This window comes from Diabrotica undecimpunctata, chromosome 8, assembly GCF_040954645.1.
Source record: "Diabrotica undecimpunctata isolate CICGRU chromosome 8, icDiaUnde3, whole genome shotgun sequence".
Lineage (NCBI taxonomy): Eukaryota > Metazoa > Arthropoda > Insecta > Coleoptera > Chrysomelidae > Diabrotica > Diabrotica undecimpunctata.
This window is the reverse complement of record NC_092810.1, coordinates 89,572,046-89,588,317: the sequence shown is the minus strand read 5'-3', so window position 1 is coordinate 89,588,317 and position 16,272 is coordinate 89,572,046. Positions and strand designations below refer to the sequence as shown.

Sequence of the window (16,272 nt, the reverse complement as noted above, 5' to 3'; positions counted from 1 at the left end):
TGTTTAACACTGTTTAAATCTTTAAAATCCGTGAGGAACTTTAAAAAGGGTGTTTAACCTTTGACAGTTATTTGACGTTTTTTGAATCGATTATTTGAAGCTTTATTTATAAACTTCAACATTTTATTAAAAAAAACAGTTTGAAAAAGTGCTTTTTAGCTTCTAAACATTTATACTACTTTTGATATTTTTCATGTCATACGGCTGTACGTAGGCTCAATAAAAAGCTGGTGTAAAAGCACAATTAAAAAAACAGAAATTTCCATAACCAATAACAAGAAACAAGCTGAGATATTGCAGCGGACAGATCTCCCTTGCATTTTTCTGTGGCGATATTTTACGAGTACCATTATTTTAATGTTTCAAAACTAATTTACTTCTTCACTGTGTATGCCATTTATAAATCGAATTATAAAATTTAGATATTCTTTTACAATGTGTTTAATTTTCAGCTCTTAATGTTAATAAACAATGAAAATATTTGCAATTTCTTAAACAAGAAAAAAAAATGCTATTTGATTTCCTCTGGGCCATAGAAGGTTTTGGATTTTTTTAAATGTTTTTTTTTATTTGCTTTATATTGAGCCTACATACAAGTGTATGACATAAAAAGTCAAAGTTATTAGAAATTTTTATATGCTAAAAATTTGTTATTCTTCAAACTGATTTTTAAAAACAAATTTAATATAATCTTGATGTTTTTTTTTAATAATTTAAAATGAAGCCATAAAAATCGATATCTATTTACAAAATAACCCTTGAGTGACTGTTTGGACAAGTACAGTTGTTTAAATAATCGGTCTCCTGGATAAACAAATTGAATAACTTATAAACTGTATGGTCGTTCTATATGATATTTAGCACACTTTAAAAACTCATTAACTGCCATAATTTTAAATAGTTGTATTACATATCGTTATGCAAAAAAGAAAGTTATTTATATTTAAATTATTTATATTTATATTAACATTTATAAATTTTACTTTAAAAATAAGGGTTTTTAAATTATCTCGGTCAATTCTTTATGTATTTTAATTATAAAAATCTCAATATTATAGAACATTTTATGATCTATAACTTTTATTTTAACCATATATCTCTAACATGAATAAGAAACGTTTTATGCGCATAAACTTTTTTCACTTTTTACGATTGTTTAATAAAAAAGCAAAGCAAAATTAGCTGAAGTCTTTACATAATTGTCATCAGCTACCCCTCATATACCTTTTAGAGACTTTAAATACCTGTTTAAGATTTTTTCAGCTTTTTTAGAGTTGTAGATCATAAAAAGTTATGTAATTTTTGAGAGTATCCAAATTAAAATACATGAAACTATTAACCGAAATAGTTGCAAAAAAAACCTTATTTTTGCAGTTATTTATAAATTATAATAACTAATAAAGTGCGCTAAATATCAATCAGAGCAAATAGTTTATAGGTTATTTATTCTGTTTATAAACATTTATAATAACTTTGATATCGTTTATGCCACAAACTTATTTAGAGGCTTATGAAAAACTGGTGAAAAACACACTTTCTAAAAAAAACAGAATCTTCTATGACCATTACTAGGCAAGAGAGCATTTTATATTTAAAACCAAAGCATTTTATTCTTAAAATCATACTTCCATTGTCTATTAACAGTAAGAGCTGAAAATTGAAGGGGCCCTAAATGAAGATCTGAATTGTGCGTTCCAACTTACATATGGCATATGCGGTAAAGAAGTAAAAATTTATAACCCGTTAAAATGATGGTATTCGTAAAATACCGCTTCGGAAAAGTAGAATAGAGAACCATTTGAGCTCGGTTTTTTTTTTAGATTTGAACTTTTTCAAAATGAAGCGCGATTGCAAAATTTGCAATATCTTGGCTTCTGTGGCACGTAAAACATAATTTTTTTTTAAACTGGGATAGGTCAACAAAAAGTTGTTTACATAATCGCTTTCTACGATAAACAAATCGTCACTATTTTTTTTAGTTACATTACATACCATTATGCAAAAACAAAGTTATTAAAATTTATAAATTTCTGCAAAATCAAGGGTTTTTTGCAATTATTTTGGTGAATTCTTTATATATTTTAATTTAGAAACTCACAAATGGAAGAACTTTTTGAATCTACAATTTTTATTTTAACTATTTTTCTCTAAACTGGATAAAAAACGTTTATAGTCACCTGTATGTCTTCACAGATTTATTATTAACTAACCCTCATATATCTGTTAGAACCTTCAAATATCTGTATAAAATTTTTACGTGAAACCAATAATTTTTTCCCAGATGGACCTTTGTATAAATTAGTTCTCCGATAAAGATAAACATATTTCTACTTTTCAATACAATAACTAAAGATAGCTAAATAAATACATATTTAAATATCTAATACTTTGTTTATGTTTATTAACTTGATATTTACTCACTAATTTGTTTTTCCGAAGTTTATTATATCATAATTATAATACCAACGAAAACGTAAAATTCAAATTAATGCATCTCGAATATGACGAGTGCACCCTGGCGATAATAAAAAATGATGAATGAAAAAAAAATAAACATTTTTTCAAGTTAATTACGTAACGGAAACGGTGTAAAATAAAAGAATATAAAAAAGTTTCTATTTACTTACCAGAGTGTAATATCCATCTTTGACAAGCCGAAGGATTTTTGTCGGAAATCTGAACATTCTTAATCCATGAATATTGTATGGTGATAAACCACATTTGTAATAACAACAAATATTTCCGGCCATCTGTAAAAAACCATTTATTTATTATGGAAGTAACATTATTTTAATTTAAAATTACTTTTTTCAAATATTATCGAATGTATGTATTATCCGGTAAAATTTATTTCTAAATACCTAATTTGTTCATTTCTCATACAATGTTTTTTTATGTTTTAAACACATAATTAAAATGTTTTACTTACCTCGGACCAAATTTTTGTAATACACTTCCAAATAAAATAAAATATTTAAATTCTTTAAACTTATTTAGATATAGGAAGATTTAGAAGCCACAGTACGTTTATGTACAATTTTAGTTGACACAATATTTACTAGTTGATAGTAATAACTCTATTTTAAATGAATATCTTAAGTGATTCAAGGTCTGTTTTTTGTTACATTTTTATTTGTAAGTAAACCTGTTGCTACTATGTCAGTGAAATATTGCAACGCTGGTGAATTTAATTCAGGGAATCAAAAATGGACGTTTAGTTTAGTCTTTAACTTTTTCACATAGCACCATCTAGTATAATGTATATCAAACAAACAATGGTATATTAAAATCTATTGAGACAGAAAGAGTGGTGACATCTAGTGACTGTCTCAATTAGAATCAAACAAATTTATACATTGCGTTGGCAACTAGTCCTATTTAAACAATGGTATCACTGATTATTCATAATTTTGTTGATATTTATTATTTATCAATTTGATCTTCGCCTATGTTTTAAGTAGATTGCCGTGATATGTGAGACTGGTTACAAATTATCTTAGAAAATAATAATAATAAATTTTTTAGAGATTACAAAGCATTTGTCAATGTTATGTGATAAAACAGATAAAAATTCTTATTTTTCTTAGTAAATTTTTGTTTTTGTCTATTAATAATGTTTTATTATGGATTCTGTGTGTGTTATGAATGTAAAAAAACATTTTATTTTTATATCGACGACCATGAAAATTTAGCGCCACGAACAGTCGCCCGGGCTTTTTCGTTTCATCTCTCTCCCCATCGAACTTGGGGCTATCGCCATAACCACATGGTGCTCAATTCAAACGACCACAACGTTCCAGACACAAACCCGTCTTTACTTCCATGTCACACACAATAAGACGTTTACCTTTGCCTGAAATTCAAAATACCTTATTATAGCTGTAATGAAGTACTTAACATATAAATACCTGAGGGATGTTTAAGACCCACAGAAAGTCCGTCCAAAAACGGTGATAAAGTAGCTGAAGAGTCATATCATACTTTTGATTGAGTATGACCTGCATTAACCCAAGTGTCATCCAAATAATATACTTTTTTCTTGTCGTTTTCATCATCTAGGAATATGTTTGACATCAATAGAGATCAACTGGGACCGTATTAGAGGTTGTTGTTCCATGCCTTACGACAGATTCATCAGCATCGTCGAATTTCTCTTTAACAACACTTACTTCTCATTTAATGGTAAATTCTATCAACAAACTTTCGGTACCCCTATGGCAGCAAAGATTTCTCCTATCATTGCAACTTACGTTATGGATTATGTATTAGACTCAGTCATTCCTTTACTATCCTTTAAAATTCCATTTATTAAAAAATATGTTGATGATATCATTTTGGCTCTACCCAATGACAAGGTAGATGAACTATTAGATACTTTCAATGGTTATGACCCCTACATCCAGTTCACTATAGAGAGGGAAGATGGTAATTGGTCCGTCCCCTTTCTCGACATAAGGATGATCAGGGAAAACAACAACATTAAAATAGATTGGTATAAAAAACCGACCCATTCTGGTAGATACCTTAACTACCACTCATACCATAATAATTCTACCAAAGTCAACTTAATCTAACAGATGAAAAATAGAGTAATAAAACTATCAGATCCTTCATTTCATACAAAAAACCTACAAATCCTACAGAAACTTTTTATTTCAAAAGCTTATCCAACACCATTAGTGAATAAGATTTTGTTTAATACTATCCATAACGAAGATATTTCACCTTCCTTCGCGACTAACAATGCTGATCCTGATGTCTTAAGTGAGAACCCAGTCTCGGATACTCCTATCAACAAATATTTTTCATTACCATATTTCAGAGATATCACTCCGGGGTTAACAAGGATTCTGAAAAGTGTTGAAAATAGCTTTGGTAATAATAATAACAACATTAAACTTAATGTGGCTTGTAGATCAGCCCTAACAATTAATAATCTTTATTCTAAGATAAAAGATAAGACTCCCATAGATAGGCTTAGTAACATTGTCTACAACATTCCATGCCTCTCTTGCAACAATTCCTACATCGGCCAAACATCTCAATTATTGAAATCACGTATTACACTACACAAAAGTGATTCTCGAGTTCACCCTGACCGTTGTGCATTAGCCAAACATGTCCATTCTACTGGTCATCTCATGGACTATACTAACACTACAATTCTCCACCGCGAGAACAATAAATCTAAAAGAGAGTTCATTGAAATGTCTTATATTTTCCTTAACGATTTCTCCATTAATGTTAAGAGTGACATTAAGAATCTAAGCGATATATACCACTTCTTACTTAAATCAGATACCAAGAACAATACAACATCACAGATAACTAACTTGACTGATATATCCATTAACAACTAACCTACCTTTATAATTAATTTTCATTAACTAAAAAAGATAACATTCCCTTGCTTTTCTTAGATACATCTCAATAAGATATAATAATACATAAACAATAGAATATAATTAAAAAAGAAAATCAAAATAATATTTCCCTATACTGGGATTTAATTTCATTCGTTTTTACCAATGAACCTTAACGACATAAAGATTCATAAGAACTACTTGAATTTGTCAGCGCATGCGTTCTGGCTAAAACAGAACCTCACTTTTAAACTTTCGAACAATCAAAAATTTAGTTATTGCCGACAATTCAAAGAATTACCTCCTTTTAAATGTAGTTACATTGGGTTTTTCGATTAACCTTGGGTAAACCTTTGCGTTTTAAGTTCAAAGCTACCATACATTTCACACCTGAAAAAAACTTTTTTTTGCACATAGTAACAAAAAACACCATTATGTTACTAGCAAAGTTTTTTAATATTCTAACTCTACAATTCTAAGTTACGGTAAGATCAATATTGTTTTGATCTTACCGAAAACGTTTGGCGAAAACGTTCGGCGAAACAATTGATACTCATTAGAGTCTTTCTTGCAGATTTCCCCAATATTTAAGAGTTTACTATTTAACTTATCTGCAAAGATTAAATTTCTTTTCTATATATATATATATATATATATATATATATATATATATATATATATGAAAATTACTTAGTTCTCGGGAAGAACCGCGTTGAGAATTCGCATTGAAAGAATTGAGAACCGCATTCTCAACGCGGTTCTTCCCGAGAACTAAGTAATTTTCATTAATCTGACCGTGAAAATTTATCCGAACATATATATATATATATATATATATATATATATATATATATATATATATATATATATATATATAGATTGAAAGAATTTAAAACGGAACATACAATTTAATATATGTCTGTTTGAACTGCATTTGAAATAGTGGACAAATATAAAACTTGGACAAAAATAAATCCATACCCGGTGATAGACATTGTATACAATATCGTTCAACTATCTGTCTCCTTTTAGGACGCACCATAGTCTATAGCGCCGCCCAAAGTCAATATTGTCAATCACCGTGTAATAATCCGATTTGCCTATCTTTTTGAGAGTTATATCTTCTTCGTATCTTTAAATAAATCGGATATTTGCCTATATTTTTCATTGTATTTACCAATCTACTACAACAGACTAATAACAAAAATAAACTTAATGGTTTGTAGTTATTTCCTTTCTTTCATGTAAATATTTTATGGTTAACACCTTATTTGAAAAACATCTAGAGGTATGAGATTGGCAACACCGCTCAAAATATCCATCTGACTGCTTAGATAAAGGAAAGAGGAGATTGCCTAACAGTCGGAGAGATAGAGCCGAAATTTTGAACTGATCAGTAATATGACATTTCTCTATTGGAATGTATTCATTGTAACTGGGTTAAGACTTTGCCTTACAGGCAGACGCCCTCGTGGTATAGGGGGTGGCTATACAGGGATGAAGTTGTCATTTTTTTCGGAACAATTAACGATCGATAATATGGCTGAAAATTTGCGCTGAGTAAGATCTTGGTATAACTAGACGAAATCCCAAAGGGCGGACGCGAGAGTGGATACATAAGGGGTGGCGGACAGGGGTGAAGTTGCAATTTTTTGGGGAAAAATTAACGATAAGTAATATGTCCGCCATTTTCATGGCTCATTATTTAGCCCCTAAAAACTCTAAATCCAAAAGGGCGGACAGCTGGGTTGGTACAGAGAGCCATAAAACGGGGTCAAATGTACCACTTGCCTGCGCATTTTAGGTCTCGGTAACAATTTTCAAACTGATTTTATTATGATATTTTTATACCGATTGATTTGAAAATTTGTATGCTCACTTCTGTTACTATTCTGAAAAGCGTCAAGTAGAGTTTTCCTCAAAATTTTCCAAAAAAATTTCCGTAAATGATAATTTTCGTAATTTTTTGAGGTAAAATCTAATTTGTAGAATCCTTTCGATTTTCTGTCAGTTATACCATGATTTTTTTCCAAAAATTTTCAAACGATTTTTCCGATAAGAAAAAAAAATTTAGAAAAACTTTAAAAATTTCGTCATTTTTCTCACTCTCATAGATGTCATCACATTCATCATCTTCGTCACTTTCACTTTCAATAATATCACATTCATTATCTGCTTAATTTTAAATCACTACTTCTCGAACTGATTCTGGCATCTGAGGTCCACTAAACCATTTGAATTTATATGTTTCATCTTCAAGCTCCCAACCATGTTCTTCAACAATCAATTCTGTTGGTAAATTTTTATGAGCATTTGTAATATAATGAGCTCGCAGTAGATGTTGGTGTAATTCATCTTGACATGGTGGTAAGCTTGAAGAATAGAAAATTTTAAGTTTTTTTTTTTAAAGGCTCGTTCACATCATGCAACTTATACTGCCGGTTAAATAGTGAAAATCTGACATCGTTTACTTTTCTTTTTGGAATTGTTCTCGTCAATCCTGTTCCATGTAAGTGACATATGAAAGTTTCTAAGGTTCCAAAAACTTCATTACAATCGAAGTCAGTTTCACCAAGTTGGATAAAAGCATCTTGATACTTATTACATTTAGCGCATGCGTCTAGAATTACTGATCTAAATGGAACGCGCATCATTATTATTTTAATATTTTAAAATAATAATGATGCAAAATTAATGTCCAATCAGAATTTGTAAAATTATAATTAACTAATGAAAAAATAAATTCAATCAATTTGAAAGTTAAAAAAAAATATTGAAAATATCTACAAAGTAAATTTCAAAACTTAAAAAATTGATAATTCCACTATTAAATTGATTTTTATTAATAATTATTTGTAAAATGTTAAAGGAATTTTTGGATTTAGAGTTTTTAGGGGCTAAATAATGAGCCATGAAAATGGCGGACATATTACTTATCGTTAATTTTTCCCCAAAAAATTGCAACTTCACCCCTGTCCGCCACCCCTTATGTATCCACTTTCGCGTCCGCCCTTTGGGATTTCGTCTAGTTACACCAAGATCTTACTCTGGGCAAATTTTCAGCCATATTATCGATCGTTAATTTTTCCGAAAAAAATGACAACTTCATCCCTGTATAGCCACCCCCTGTGCCAAGAGGGGCGTCCGCCTGTAAGGCAAGCCAGTTACAATGAATATATTCCAATAGAGAAATGTCATATTACTGATCAGTTCAAAATTTCGGCTCTATCTCTTGGACTATAAGGAAGCGATAGGTGGTTTGACAGCATAATAACTGCTTGTTTAGTCTAGTTTTCACAGTGATTCTAGGCAACCTATTTCGATGGAGTTTTGACTTGTTCTTGAATGAGTTCAGAATCCAGCAGCCCGCTGAAGTATTGGATTTTTATAATATAATTATTTGACAACCTTTTGTTGGCCAACCACCTAGAGCGGAGTTGAGTCGAAATACATTGATTTCGTATGTTCCGTTTTAAATTCGTTCAATCTGTATTATCTTATACGGCCTGGGTAATAATCTATCGTCAGTATGGACCTTACGTGAGATGGAGTGAGAAACACCTGTTTAAAAAGAGAGAGGTATATTAGTTCCTTTATATCGTCGAAAATGCATTACTGGAAATAATAAATTCAACAGAAGAGAGGAAGTTCAACGTTGCCAAACTTATTGGTTTTATTTGACCTGTTGTCTTTTTAGCGTTTGAACAATGTTCTAAGATAATTAAATTTGGGCGAATTGATTTAAATGGCAGCTTACTGTTTTTTATTGGGAATATGCCACAATTTTACTTTACAATAAGTTTAATTAAATATCAAAATAAGCTTATTTTAAAGTCACACTGTGCCTTATTTTCAATAAAAATAATAAACTGCATTATGACGCCACAATAAAAAAGCTTCATACAAACTTATTTAGTAACGTCGCGTCGTCAAAGTAACCACACTTTGATTTTAATACTGTGGTAACGAGCAGAACAGAACTAGTTTGGTATGTCATGCGTATTGCATGGGTTCGTGGGTTGGTCTTTCATAAAGCATAATAAAGACAGTACTAGTAAAGCATTAGGAAAGAGTAGGTGTATTATATTAAATTTAAACTGGACGAAAAATTACGTCTTTTAATTAAAAATAAGATATTATTTGGTATTTTCCAAATATTTTTAAAACCATATTTTTGTTTAGATTTTTGGAGGTAGTAGGTGTGAAAATAAAAATTAGTTCTATAAAAATGAAACAAAAAAAATAAAATTAGTATATAAGTATAAAATTTGTTCTATAAAAATGAAATTAAATAAAAAATAATTCCAACACTACTGTTTAAATTAAAAATAATTCCAAACAATTAGAAATTCTAAACCAAATAAAATTCCTAGGTAATTAAATGTTCAAACAGACCACCAAATTGTGTCGGACAGTAACAATACATATATTATACAACGCATTTCTCATGGCGTTGAGTTCATCTGCCGATATGTTTTGGCCAAGTTGGATTATCTTTTCCTTCAGTTCCTCCAAGTTGGTGGCTCGCTCGAACTCATGCTTGTACAATTTCGTTTTTAGCATCCCCCAAAAATAAAAATCTAGAGGAGCTGAGTCGGGTGACCGAGGGGGCCATTTTATTGTACCCTCTGTGCTAATCACACGTTCAGCAAAAATTAACGCTAAAGTCTCTAACGGCTTTTGTATTATGTGCAGGACAGCCGTCTTGTTGAAACCAAATTTCGTTGAAGTTAATTTGAAGACGTTGAAGTGCAGGAATAATTTGATTTTGCAGTAATTGGAGATATTTGACTGCATTTAAATCGCCTTCAATGAAAAAAGGACCAACAATATGGTCTCCCAAAACTCTAGTCCAAACATTCAACTTTTGTGGATACTGCGTACGCACAGACACACTCAAATGCTTATTCTCCCAAAATCAATAACGTACAACGGATGGATTATGTTTCTTGTGAATTGTGAAGGAGAACTCATCTGTAAACAAAATATTTTTCAAAAAATTATTATTTGCATGGCATCTCTCCATCGTAATTTCACAAAATTGCATCCGTTTAAATTGATCATCAGGAAATATTTCTTGAGTTACATGCACTTTATAACAATGGTAGTTGTTTCTTTTCAAAATATTCCCAACTGTTTTTGCATTCAAATCAACTTCATCGGCAATTTGTTTACTTGAAAACGGCGTCGCTTTTTCGTCGCAGCATTTTTTACATCTGCCATTAGTACAGCTAAACTTTTCAAATTAATAAATAATGGCCAATACAGTTTTTGTCAAAGTGCCATTTTATTATTTGTACCCGTTCTTCTGTTGCATAAACAGTCGGCATATTAAATTTTTATCTTCACACTTACGCAGTTACCTCCAAAAAGAAATACATAGCATAGCGTTCGACCTGTCTCGTATGCAGTTTACCATTCAAGAGAACGGACGAATGGCGATATTGCCACAATTATCTTGTTTTATTGGAAATTACGTTACAATTTCGTCAAATAAAAATACGAATCTGTAAATTTCTCATGGATTTAAGAAATTTTGTACCAGTATTTGTACCCATATAACCGAGCCACTGATCGCCAATGTTTTGAATCAATTCAATGTTTTAATTTAAATATGTAATAAGACAATCCTGCCGCTGTTTCTTACGTATAAGCTGGATCGGAAATAATCATCTGGCGTTCACTAATGAGCGTGCATGAAGAATGTGGAGGGGAGACCAAGGGGAAATATGATTGTTATCTTTATCTATTTGCTGAAAATATGATTTTATATCTGTGTTAGATATCCTGTTAAATTCTACTATACCGACCATAAACTTTTACCTACACCGTGTATATATATATATATATATATATATATATATATATATACAGTAGACTCCCTCTATAACGAACACGGTTATTACGAGGTTTCGCTTATAACGAGATACATTAGATGTCCCGTGAAATTTCTATTGAACTATAACCGTCTATAGCGAGGCAAATTTGGTTATAACGAGAGAAAATAAGATCCAAAAACGTGTTTTTTACGTTTTTGGTCGGGTGGTGGCTATAAATAAATACCTTTTCAAACAGTCCCTCAATAAACTTAACTGCAGCCCGCAATAAACTTCTTTACAATGAATAAATACAACTGTTTTACATCTTTAGAAAATATGATAGAATGATACTGGACCATTTAAAGCAGTTAAAAATGACAGAGTTCTTAAAATTGCAGAAGCAATAGTTTATGATATCCTTGAAAATACGCTTTATACATTATGTAGTTGGAAAAAAATATAAGTACAGATTTTTTGTTTTAACGTATATCATTGATAATAAAAGTAAACAACTCTTTTATGTTTTAATATATTTCATTGACAATAAAAGTAAATAACTTTTTTTCAAAAACGCCATTCAAACAATATTTATTAGCATCTTATATTGCTCCGAATGGCTTCACTATAGGAAGTTAATGGTTTAGAAAACTACAGATTCATATGTATGCACAGTATTATTATTGTCTGATATAACGAGATCGGCTTATAACGAGGTAATTAGTCTGTCATTTCAGTTCTCGTTATAGAGGGAGTCTACTGTATTTATATATATATATATATATATATATATATATATATATATATATATATATATATATATATATATATATATATATATATATATATATATATATATATATATATACATTATCTCTAGTAAGGAAGAATAATTTTTTATCATGAAATATTTTAATTGTTCTAATAAGCAGTCCATTTGAAGATTCCGATTGACTGACAAGTGGGTAATGGGTAACTACATTTGGGCCACAGTTTAGCTTATTTTTTATTAAAAATAATGATCATTAGTAAGAACACACATAAACGCCCAAATTACGATAGACGATACACCGTTATAAAAAGTGGAAAAAATATGCTATTTGGGCTGCAATATTAGGGATACTTGGGATCACAGCTACGAAATAAAAACTCGTATTGAAAAAGACAGAAGCTCTTTCACCAGCCGTAGGAAGATTCTCTGCAACTTATCTTTAAGTATTAATATACACATAAGAATTCTTAGTTGTTACGTCTTTAGTGTCCTTCTCTATGGAGTATAAAGCTGGAGCCTTACAGAAGATGCCATAAAACGATTAGAGGCATTTAAGATGTGGTGCTACCGACGTATGTTGAGGGTCCCATATATACACCACACAAGGAACATAACTATCCTCCAGAGGCTAAGAAATAACAAAGAAATTATTAACAGCGTAAAGAACAGAATATTGGCTCACCTCGGCCACATCATGCGTAATAATAAATTCTGACTTCTACAGTTGATTCTACAAATGGCTGGCCAATCTCAGGAAGTGGATTGGTCTAACGTCAACTGATCTATTTCGGGCTGCTGTGAATAGAATAAGCTGAGTCAACATCTCCTAGGCTCATAAATTAATCAGAATAATGCAGTAAGTGCAAAAATTAACAGACGGATATATCTGGCAAATAGAGCCTATTATGGTTTAAAAAAAATTTTAACAACAAGCCTAGTTACAAAAAGAACGAAACTAGTGATATACAGAACTCTTATCAAGCCCATCCTCACCTACGCGTCGGAAACATCTCTAGAAGATAGGCTCATTTAGAAGAACACTTTAAACGGGCGATATATCTCTGGAGCTACCTTTCCACAACTTAATATTTTAATAAATATGTAAATATATATACTTACTTTTAGTGATGGTTGAAAAATAAGTCCGTCTGGCTCGTGAGACAATGTTCTAGCGAACTTTTCTCCCAGCAAATTACCAGCTTGGCTGATGTCCCAAAAGTCTTTTTTTCGCACGCTAAACGGCTCTTTGTTCTTGATGATAATACCTTTTTCCATTGCCATATACCGAGGTTTTATTATGTCATTCTCGATACATTGTAGTCTCTCCGGGTAAAAACGTAATTGGCCAACTTCATTATTTTCGAATACGATTACATCGTACACTAGATACCTCGGGATACTTTGACCATTAACTTTGTCTATGACCATTTCCTAAGACATAAATAAAGCTATATTAAAGTAAATAACATAAGGTTCAAAATCATGAAAACAATGAATAAGAAGGGGGAAAGATGTGAAAAAATAAAAGAGAAAGAAGAAGAAAAACTATTTAATAGGGTTTGAAATGAGACTATACTAGGGTTAGATAAAGATAAAAAGGAAGAAAAATTGGATCCGTTTAAAATATGTAAAAGGAAGATAAACATATTTTCTACGACAAAAGATATGGATATCTGCGACGTTACCAAGGTAATTATCAGAGCGGAGTATAAAAATTATTTACACAAAATGAGAGAAAAAGCAAAAATTAAAAAAAAAAGGAAAAAACTTTTGGAAACAATAAGGAGTAAATTTGCAGAACCAGAGGAAAATAAAATGGACCAGGAAAAGAGGAAGATGAGGACAATGAGAAAGAAACAAAAGACTGATGCCGGGAAGTAAAGGCAAAAGAGAAATTTGAAGAATAAATAGAACAATAATTCTGTTGAAGCATTAATTTTCTGGGGGAGTATTAAATATGAAAATAAATAAAGACATTTACCCCGTCTAATAAGGTATTGTTTAGATGACGATAAAGATCACTTCTATATACAAATCTTATGCCTTCCACTTTAAAAACTTCATTATCTCTGTCAAAAAAGTACACTTCGTCTTCACCATTTATAAGCATCATATACCTCATGCCGTCTGCTTTCCAGGAAACTCTAAAATGTCAAGCGAAAAATTTTATTTAGAAATTTTATATACAAAAATATTCAAGCAGGATTATTCATAACAATAAAATATGGTTTGGGTTTTTTTAATGGCATAGACATTAGTTATTCAGGCAGTTGCAATAGATTCTCTAATCAGACAAATGCACAATCCTATCCCTAATACAAAATTAAAGGATAATTAAGGATAAGGAAACGTACGGGGTCACTTGCTTCTCGTCTAGAGGCTCTATTTTTTTACTAGACAAACAAAACTGGATAAGGGATAAAGTGTTGTAAAATTTAGGATAAACGACAACTCTAAACTTGAAATCCACACGATCATGAAAAGTTTCATGCTCGCGTACAAATCTTATATAAGCGTACATGTGTCTGACATGAAATCTATAATAATATTGTATATTTTTGTGAGCCTGTAGCCAGCAGAGACTGGATAATGAATGGTGCATACATATTAAAGTTTATTAAATTTTTGTAGAGAGAGTTTGAATGCTGTTGAAACTTGTGACATTCAAAAAAGATGTGATCAAGATCACCCAGTTTACCGCAAAACAGTCCATCCACCAGCGACAAGGGGCCGCCGAATGGTAATTTTAATAAAGATAATTGGGTCGATGTTCTTGTTGAAGATATCATTGTACATAAAGATATTAATATGAGTGCATGTATTGTATAAACAATAAAAATAATAATCAATTAAATGAATTATCTGGTACCGATACAATCGACAAAAACTTGGAATCCGACAAAAACTCGTATTATGATAAACAACGTTTATTAAATCAATTAACAAATAGATTTAAACCTAAACATTTGGCACCGTTTCATGTTATTGTTGAACATTTAGAATTAAATATTGGGAGATTACATCCAATGAAATTGGGTGAAAAGTTAATAAATTTCAAAGAGTATGATAAAAATATTATTGAAATTAGTACGGTTGACCGCAATCGTATAAAGATCGAATTAAATTCGGGTAGTATTGCCAATAAATTAGTTAAAGATCCATTCTCTGAAAATAATAATTTACTTGCATATATTCCGGGACATTTTATAGAAAAACGCGGGTTAGTTCGTTCAGTTGATACTTCCTACAGCGAGGAAGCCCTCCTACAAATAATTAATTCTAGTGTACCTATTAAAAAAGTAAAACGAATGACTAGAGTTAACCAAAAAGGTAACAATATGGAACGTGTTCCTCGTCAAATGATCATTGTTACGTTTGAAGGAAAACTCATTCCCCAATTTATTTATATTAATAAAGTTACATACCCTATAGAAACTTATATTAATCCAGTTATGCAATGTTTTCGTTGTCTCCAAAACGGCCATTCCGGCTCACAGTGTAGGGGAAAGAAAAGGTGTAGAAATTGTGGGCCAGGAAATGAATCTGTGTGCGAAGCATGCAATATTTTTTGTGTTTATTGCAAAAATAATAGTCACAATTCTACTTACAAGGAGTGTCCAGAATTTAAAAAGCAAACTAGAATCAAGGAAGCTATGTCTAATTTGAATATATCTTCCAAAGAAGCTAAAAAAACTATTAACAATCCGGCCTATTCTAGCCTCATACAAAAAAATAAATTTGCTCCATTAATTGATTCAGCTATAGAATTTCCTGCTTTCCACAGCACCACATCTTCTCCTAAACCCTTGCCAAAAAAAGAAAAACTAGTGATTCTTCTCCCAATTTCCCGCCCATTAGAGAATATAATACTAGCTTTTGTGCAGGACTGTCTTCCAATTTCTTTTTCAACACTTAAACATCAATTAATTACCATGTTATAAGTTTTTTTTACCAATTTTCATAGAATCCATTATCAAATAGTAGTTTAAATTTTGAAGATATAGTTTGAAAATAAAATGAAAAATATTGTTGATAATATATTTAAAACCTAACAAAACAAAAAAAACTCAAAGATGTCCTTTAAACAAAATCTTAAGATTATTCACTGGAACGCTAGATCTCTTAAAGCTAACAAAAATTCTTTTTACCAAATTTTAATGGAGAAAAAGTTTGATATTGCAATAATTTCTGAAACACATAAGCCTACTGATAACATTAAGTTTAATAACTTTAACGTCATTGCAGTTAATAGACATAGAGGTTATGGGGGAGTAGAAATTTTCATTTCACATAAAATGATATACGAAGTCATTCAATTTAA

At 30.7% G+C, this 16,272-nt stretch overlaps 1 protein-coding gene across 1 annotated transcript in view; it reads right to left on the bottom strand.

Annotated features, from left to right (window-relative positions):
* Positions 1 to 16,272, bottom strand: part of mRNA-cap (RNA guanylyltransferase and 5'-phosphatase mRNA capping enzyme) — an 87,651-nt gene that overhangs the window by 14,567 nt on the left and 56,812 nt on the right. Inside the window, exons 5-6 of the mRNA XM_072540588.1 lie at positions 13,933 to 14,095; positions 13,071 to 13,382 (exon numbers count right to left, since the gene is read on the bottom strand). Coding sequence (XP_072396689.1) covers positions 13,071 to 13,382; positions 13,933 to 14,095 — 475 coding nt within the window. The remainder of the gene's footprint in view (positions 1 to 13,070; positions 13,383 to 13,932; positions 14,096 to 16,272) is intronic.